This window comes from Mesoplodon densirostris, chromosome 9 (genome assembly GCF_025265405.1).
Source record: "Mesoplodon densirostris isolate mMesDen1 chromosome 9, mMesDen1 primary haplotype, whole genome shotgun sequence".
NCBI classification, from domain to species: domain Eukaryota; kingdom Metazoa; phylum Chordata; class Mammalia; order Artiodactyla; family Ziphiidae; genus Mesoplodon; species Mesoplodon densirostris.
In genome coordinates this window covers 107,506,548-107,514,676 of record NC_082669.1, presented here as the reverse complement: position 1 = coordinate 107,514,676, position 8,129 = coordinate 107,506,548, and the positions used below count along the sequence as shown (strand labels likewise).

General features: G+C 48.3%; 1 protein-coding gene across 1 annotated transcript; it reads left to right on the top strand.

Annotated features, from left to right (window-relative positions):
* Positions 1 to 281: 281 nt before the first annotated feature.
* GIMAP1 (GTPase, IMAP family member 1) lies at positions 282 to 2,179 on the top strand. Its single transcript, XM_060107755.1, has 2 exons — positions 282 to 324; positions 1,317 to 2,179. Exons 1-2 carry the CDS (start codon positions 282 to 284, stop codon positions 2,177 to 2,179), a joined length of 906 nt encoding a protein of 301 aa, XP_059963738.1.
* Positions 2,180 to 8,129: the final 5,950 nt, after the last annotated feature.

Here is an 8,129-nt window from a genome sequence, read left to right as displayed (position 1 = left end):
TCATCCCCGCTCTGCTCTGTGCATTTCGAGGCCCTGAAAAGACAGCACAAGCTCACCAAGTGTTCTCACAGTATCGTCCCAACCACAGACCAAGCTGTTCCACTGTCTTCCCTAAATTCTGATGCTCAGAGAGGGCAGGAACTATGACATTTTAACTGGTGTCACCAGCATTTTGGACTTTGCCTGACACATAGTAGGTAGTTTTACCTATGAATGAATGAATGAATGAGTGAATGAATGAAAGAATAAATAAATTGTGTTGGGGACACTTTCAGGGAATCATGAGAGGACAGAAGACAGCAAGAGATGAAGAAAACGCCTACGGTAAGAACATGCCTCACAACGCGTGTTTGCCCCAGGTATGAGCTCTGGGTAGTAAGGGGGATGGGCTAACTCAACACTGAACAGAGAGAAGCCCCAGAGGTTTCTCGATGCTGGGATGAAACAGCAAAGAGCCCTGGGACTGGCATTTGACCTAGATCTCTGCCCCTGACCTGCTGTGAGATATTGAGTTCTTTGACTGACCTGCACCTCCGTCCCTAAGGTAAAATGAATAAACCTTCTTTGATCTCCACAGAAGGGGATATGGAGGGAATCCAACTGCATACTAGAGGGAACATGATTCACCAGGTAGAAGGTGTTAGGGAACAAGGATGGAGGGTTAACCAGGTATCTTATTAGGCAGCAGGTTTAAGAGAGAAGAGAGGAAGAGGAGGGAAAGAGGGAGGGAAGAAAGGATGGTCTCATCTTATCCCCCCAACAGCCCTATGAGGACAGCACTACATTATTGATCCCATTGGTGCAGAAGAGGTTTAACACTTAGATTAAGCAGCTTCCCAGGGTTTACAAGGCTGGCAGGGGGGTGGGCTGTGATTCAAACCCAGGGTGTGGGACACCAGACAGCCCTCGTGGCCAGGCCCACTGCCCCTCCTGTCTTTCTTCAGTGGCAGGGTATCTGGGAATGTATGGCAGAGGCCACTGAAATTGTCACATAGGGAGCAGCTCTGCGCAGTGTGGATGACAGGTCATGTCACACGAAGTAATAGCCTGTATTATACAGGGGTGTCCTCTACAGAAACATTCACCCGGTGCTGGCGCACCTACAGGTGCATGTGTGACGCCAAAGGGGGAAGAAATAGACGGGTAGAGATCCCCCGGAGTTCACAGATCTCCGACCAGGGCACTCAGTAAAGGTTTGGTCCGAAAAGCAAAAGTCGAAGCACTCTTTTCTCCTTTGTTCAAAGGCGTCCAGGGGACCCGGGTACCAGGATATGTGCTTTCAGGTTCGGGAGCTTACAGATCATTGGTGTTCACAGGTTTAGAAGCCCGCGAGTCTGCCCTGCAGGAGCCCAGGCTGCGGCTCCTCCTGGCCGGGAGGTCAGGGACTGGGAAAAGCGCCACGGGGAACAGCATCCTGGGCCAGAAGCGCTTCCTCTCCAGGCTCGGGGCGACATCGGTGACCCGGACCTGCGCCGCGGGCAGCTGCAGGTGGGCCAAGTGGGACGTGGAAATCATTGACACCCCGGACCTCTTCAGCTCCGAAGTCTGCCAGACAGACCCGGGCTGCACGGAGAGAGGCCGCTGCTACCTGCTCTCGGCGCCGGGGCCCCACGCCCTGCTCCTGGTGACCCAGCTGGGCCGCTTCACGGCGCAGGACCAGCAGGCCTGGAGGGGGGTGAAGGCGCTGTTCGGGGACGGCATCGTGACGCGCACCATCGTGGTCTTCACCCGCGAGGAGGACCTGGCTGGGGGCTCGCTGCAGCATTACGTGCGCGACACCGGGAACTGCGCGCTCAGGGAGCTGGTGGCCGAGTGTGGGGACCGATTCTGCGCCTTCGACAACCGAGCCGCCTGCGGGAAGCGGGAGGCGCAGGTGATGGCGCTGATGGGGCTGGTGGAGGAGCTGGTGAGACACCACGGCGGCGCCCCCTACACCAACGAACTGTACAGCCTGGCGCAGGCCCTGGGCGGCGAGGACCCCGCGGAGAGGCTGCTCAGGATGGCGGAGCTAGTGGCCGTCTACACGCAGAGGCGGCGGGAGCGCTGGCCGCTGGCCTGGCTGTGGCGGTGGCCCAAGGCGCGGGGAACCTGGTATAAGCTGGGCGTGTGCACCCTGGTGGGTGCCCTGGCCCTGCTCTACCTGCTCTACAGGCACCGGCTAGAGGCCGTGACAGGGTGATATTCAGTCTTGCAGGTAACCTGGCAAGAAAGGAACTGAACACTTGGGTCTGAAGGGGGATTTCAAAGGAATCAGAGTTTTCAAGAGTTTCATATTTCCTCCAGTAAACAGTTTTAAAATAAAGTTGTACAATTTTAAAACGTCCTTAAAACGTGTTAGTTAGCTTGATGTTTTGGTCCTCTCTTGAAAAATAGTGGAATGACTGGTGACTTTTAGTAGAAAATGGATTTATAGCAAAAGGAAAACAGCTATTTTTATTTTGAGCTTGTGTTTGTTTGTTTGTTTAGACACTGCCTTCCTCCCTTTGGACTGCTATTAAAAAACAACAACAAAAAAAACCCACAGACTGGGTGGCTTAGAAAAAACAGACATTTATTCCTCACACTTCTGGAGGCTGGCAGTCCAAAATCATGGTCCGGTTTGGGGGAGAGCCCTCTCTGAGATTGCAGACTGCCACCTTCTGGCTGTGTCCTCACCTTGATGGAAGGGGCACTTTGGCAAGGGCACTAATCCCAATCATGAGGAATCTACCCTCATGACCTAATAACCTCCCGATGACCCCATCTCCTAATACCATCCTCTCCAGATTAGGTTTTCAACACATAAATGCTGGGGAGGGGGACACAAACATTCAGAGCATAGCCTGCACTCTCTCTTCTTGATATTTTCTGGTTCTTATGGGTAGATATCTCCCTTCAGTGATCCTTGTAAATTTTCATTATCATCAAGGATAGAGATGTCACAGTCATACATATTAATATTTACTTCTGATACATGGGTTTATTTACCAGTACAATGGCTTAGTACCAAGAAGTTAAATGTAACTACACTGAAAATAACACAGTTTCCAACTTTCTAGCATGTATTATGGTTCATGTCTGTCCAAAATGAAGTAAGATTTGGGGAAAATAACATGCAATGTCTTCAATGTAGTTATCTATCTGGATTTTTAAATAATAATAATAAAGCGCCTGTCTCAAAACGGAGGAGAGAGGGGTGGCAGGGTCATCGGCAGAGAGCCACAGAGCACCGGAGGTTAGGTGTGACTGTATCGTGGGGTTTTTACAGGGGATGGGCCAACCCACATAAGTCTGTGAATGCCATCCTTACGTTGTGTAAGCAAACACTAGGATCTGTTTATATCTATATTTCTGAATGTGACAGAACACTTTAAAGGAAGTCTTTCTATCAGCCATGCACTAGTTAGGAGGTGTGGATGCAGCAGGACGCAGATATCCCAATACTACCAGGGCTCAGGGGTGCTAAGGGCCGGGAGGTTGTGTGCAGGCATCCTAGGGCCATCCCAGCTCCACGTGGAGAAGGGGCCTATGTGCATACACTTCGATGCCACCTCAGGTTAAGGGCCTGCAGAGACTCAGGATGGCTACGGGCTTAGAGTGGCCTGCAGTGGGGTGGGGTGGGGGGGTACCTGAGGGCCATAGTAGTGGGGCAGGGAGTTGGGCTCTGTGAAGCCTGGCTGGAAAAAAGTCCATTATCAATTCCTGCCTTCAGCATCGTGCTGGGTGCATGCAGGAACTCTCAGCCACGGAGGGGCACTTTCCACACCCTGAGGGCCCCAGGAAGGGGCCGACGTAGGGGGGACGGCCTGTGTCCGCAGCTTGCCCATCCAGGGCCACGTGCGCATGAGCATGTGTTGTGAGCCAAAGACTTCGCTTACCATGGGGTTGATTGTAACCTGCTTGTTCTTTCGTTTTTCGTTTTCTCACATCAGGGTGTCCACATATGCCCTCCAATTTCTGTCATTGTTTATTATTTCTGTCTTGTTTGTAAATGGAAATGCGATTTTTAAAATAAATATGAGCGTTAGGATTGTAAAAATCTCATGCGGACTGTAGCATATAGAAATGTGTAGGATCAGAGGAAGGCTTGACATCCGTGGCAAAAACACCCTGCTTGGGGCATCACCAGGACCATTGTGGGGGACAGTGGAAAGAGCAGATGTGCAGAGGGCTTGTGTGACAAAGCCGGTCCCCTATGAACTTGCTCCAGGACCTTGGGCACAAGGGGATTCAGCTTTTCTTGAGATTTATATATTAATATTAATCCTTATAGCTTTCATGTATGACAAAATAACATGAGTGAAAGCACTTTGTAGGTTAACTTCCGTAAGAACATAGTACAGAAACAAAAAAATCTAAGAAGAAACTTCTCATAATAATAATCCTCATAAATAAATCTCATACTCATAAATACATAAATTTCACACTCATAAATACTCCGCATTTATTATTCATAATAATAACTACTCCACATTATTCTATGTATAGAGTTGGGAGCTAGTGGTAATATAAGGTCGGCACGATTAGTCATCAAATATATTTACAAAGTGCAATCAAAGTTGTATTTGTTCTCTAAAATATTGCTAGTTTCTAATCCTTAGATTTAGAACTATGCAACATGACTCATAAGTAAATGGAAGACACAATTTTTAGTTTTTTAAATGTAATTTAGGGACTTCCCTGGAGGTCCAGTGGTTAAGACTCCACACTTCCAATGTAGAGGGCACGGGTTCCATTCCTGGTCGGGAACGAAGATCCCGCATGATGCGCGGGCAGCCAAAAAAATTTTAAATATATACAATTTAATGTTACACGTGTAATACAAGAGAGATCATAAAACAAAATAATACAAGACTGATCATAAAATAGAAAACAGAAGCTTTAGAGAGAACACTATAATATAATAACAATTTATTGCCCTAATATTTTATGATGAAAAATACCTCATGAGGTATGAAGGGTAATTATCATTAACAGCCTTTTATTTGAAGAGGAAAGTAATGTACTGAGAGTCCAGTGATTTTCTAAGGACGAAACGTGGCAAATCAGAACTGGAACTTATTTTTCCTTACTGTCCTATAGGAAGAGTTTCCTGAACCAGACACAGGGTCAAAATACTATAACTTCTATAAAACTATAACTTCTCAAAAACTGTCTATTTGAGTGAATATATATATATATATATATATATATATATATATATATCGACTACTTACATGTCCTCTCATTTTCTTTCTTTTTTTTCTCACCTTTTCTTTTAACTCTTCAAGAATAAAAATTCGTTGATCGTGTGCTGATGAAGTTTCTTTCATATTTCCATGCCCTGCTGCCTGGATCAGCTGTCATTTTATCTAAAGAGGTTCATATTTGACTTACTTCTGAGAGTTGTTTTTGGTCATGATGAGTTTTTCTTTTTTTAAAATTTATTTATTTATATTTTTGGCTGCATTGGGTCTTCATTGCTGCGCACGGGCTTTCTCTAGTTGCGGTGAGAGGGGGCTACTCTTTGTTGCAGTGCGCGGGCTTCTCATTGCAGTGGCTTCTCTTGTTGCGGAGCACGGGCTCTAGGCACGCAGTAGTTGTGGCACGCGGGCTCCAGAGCGCAGGCTCAGAAGTTGTGGCACACAGGCTTAATTGCTCCACGGCATGTGGGATCTTCCTGACCCAGGGCTCGAACCCATCTCCCCTGCATCAGCAGGTGGATTCTTAACTACTACGCCACCAGGGAAGCCCCCATGATGAGTTTTTCAAGCAGAAGATTTCAAACAATGCATACCCTCTTACATAGTCTTGTGCAATATTCAGTATTGTACAATATTCAATTCTTGTACAATATTCAACATTCATCACCTGGCTGGGCAGATGCCACTACTCCTTCCAGAAAATATCCTATGGATTGAACTCCCTAGAAGAGGAATTCCTATAACTCCTTGGGGAAGCCAGAGCTAGTCTATGACCCAAGACTCTTTTTTTCTGCCCTGGGAGCCTTCATCTGATGGTGGAAATGTTGCCTTTTCTTATACAACTGCATTTGTGCTTGCTTATTCCAGCAATAAAATATTTTGAGATTTTTTCTAAATTTGTCTTTCACCTCTTTTTTTTTTTAAAGTAGTTATCTTCCAAAATGATGTAGTATTTTGTTTTAATTATTATTTGGGGTCTTAATTATTTTTATACCTTACATTCAATCTCCTTCTCGGCCCAATTCTTATTTATTTTATATTTCCTTTCACTCTTTACACCATTAATTTTAGGCACTCCTTTTTACTTTGGAAATAGCGTTAAATCGCGTCTATCCCTTGATTTACTACATCTGAAAACACCTAAGATCTATTCTTCCACATGTTAGCGCAATAGCTCATGGATACACAGAAGAGAACTGCTTACCACCCCTCAAATGTCACACACACACCCCCAAGAAGAGACACCCAACCCCAAGAAACAAAAGACAGGGGTAGTCACTCTCTGACTCCCAGCCCTGGGCAGTTTCTGGACAGGAGGAAGGCTCCAGTCCAACCTGTTCTACATCTGGGCTCCAGCTTTGCACGAAGGTGGAGAAGTCCTCCTTCCTGAAAAGCCAGTGATTCTTTCTTGCGCCAAAGAAAATAACTAATTTTCTCAGTAGATCTCTTTGTAGGTGCTTTCACAGGGAGACTCAGATCAGCGTGGTCTGTGTTAGAGTGAGAGGTACTTGGACTCAACAACAGAGATTAAACGTGGATCTTCCAGGAATGGTGGTCGGAGAGCACCACACGCCCGCGGAGGCAACAGGGGCCTTTAGCGACGGGGGAACAGAGGGGATCGGGGCCCGTGTTTTTCTCTTTCACGCTCCAAACATGACTTCTTTTCACACATCTTAAAGAGGAAATGGGAGGGGGCGAGGCGCTCGCGGGCTCCGACAGGAAACATCCCATTAGGCGGGCAGCACGCTCCGAACTCGCTGTTCCCCGGTTTCCGCAGCAGCAGGTTCGGCCCATCCGGAGGGGGTGTCCCCAGCTGCGGGGACAGGGGCGCACTCCGTTAGCCTTATTTTCCTTCTTGCCTTGTAGCCGGGCCCTGGAACCTTCGGCCACGCGCTCGCGCCGACCCGCCGGCACCCAGCCCGCAGCGCCGCGCCTGGTAAGGGGAACCCGGCGGGGGTCCCAGCGTCCTGGGTGGGGGCCCGGGGAGGGGGGTTCCTGGAGGCCGCGGTTGAGTCAGGGCTACTGATTTCTCGCGAGATCTGACACCGGTTACTATACTTCTGGGCTCTCCCGTCAGTGAAACGGGGCGCCGATGGTGAGCGTTATGGGCAACCGCGGATTCCCAGTGGGAGGGAAGCGGCTTCGGGAACCGCTCACCCCGCGTTCGCGGCCCACAGCTTTCCACAGCGTGGAGGTCTTTTCCGTCTAGTTGCCTACTTCTTAGCTCTTCTGACTTTTCATAAGCTTCACGGGGTTTCATAAAGCTTCACTAAGATTCTTATCCCATTTGACAGATGAGAAAACTGAAACTCACCAGGTGCCCTAACTAGGTGGGGCGGACGTCTCCGTTTTAGCTCTTAACTCCCCCGGACCAGCCCCGCCCCACCCCTGACCAGCACCAGGCCCCCGAGAGGCCTGGGCACCGGGAATCTGTTCCTAGGGCTCCACAGGACAAGTACGGGATCATTATGTTCCCGCCCTCATTGAGCCACGTGCTCCAAACGACACCTCTCAGGGAACATTGTTCCATGGATCTTCTGAAAATCAGCCCATTCTCCCCCAATACCCCACACTTTTCCTACGACACGATGTCGAACTCGACCCTGTGGCAAACAAATTCCAGTGTGAACAGGAAGCAACCCTTTGTCTACTAAAGTTCCTGTGAGAGCCGCGTTATGAAATCACAATGCTAACCTCTGAAACAAGTGGCGCCAGGAAAGGGTGGGGGGCAGAGGGCGAAGGAGAATGTGAATCAGGCCGACGGAAAACATTGTTATCTTTCCTGAAACAGCATGAGAGAGCCCGCTTTCCACTGGTTTGATGAAGTAAGGTACCGTCAAGATAAAATCAGGTTCGCATAATGTACAAATCAGGAGGTACATTATGCTCATTGGCTTCAGCCTCCTACCTAAGCTACATCCTCCTGCTGTTCCTGTCAGATACTCTTAGAATCTCTGCTCGCATACT

Excerpts from the sequence above, each read along its gene's own strand:
- GIMAP1 (XM_060107755.1), top strand. The coding sequence starts at position 282 with ATGAGAGGACAGAAGACAGCAAGAGATGAAGAAAACGCCTACG. Across the intron at positions 325-1,316 it reads AGATGAAGAAAACGCCTACG|GTTTAGAAGCCCGCGAGTCT; the intron begins GTAAGAACATGC and ends TGGTGTTCACAG.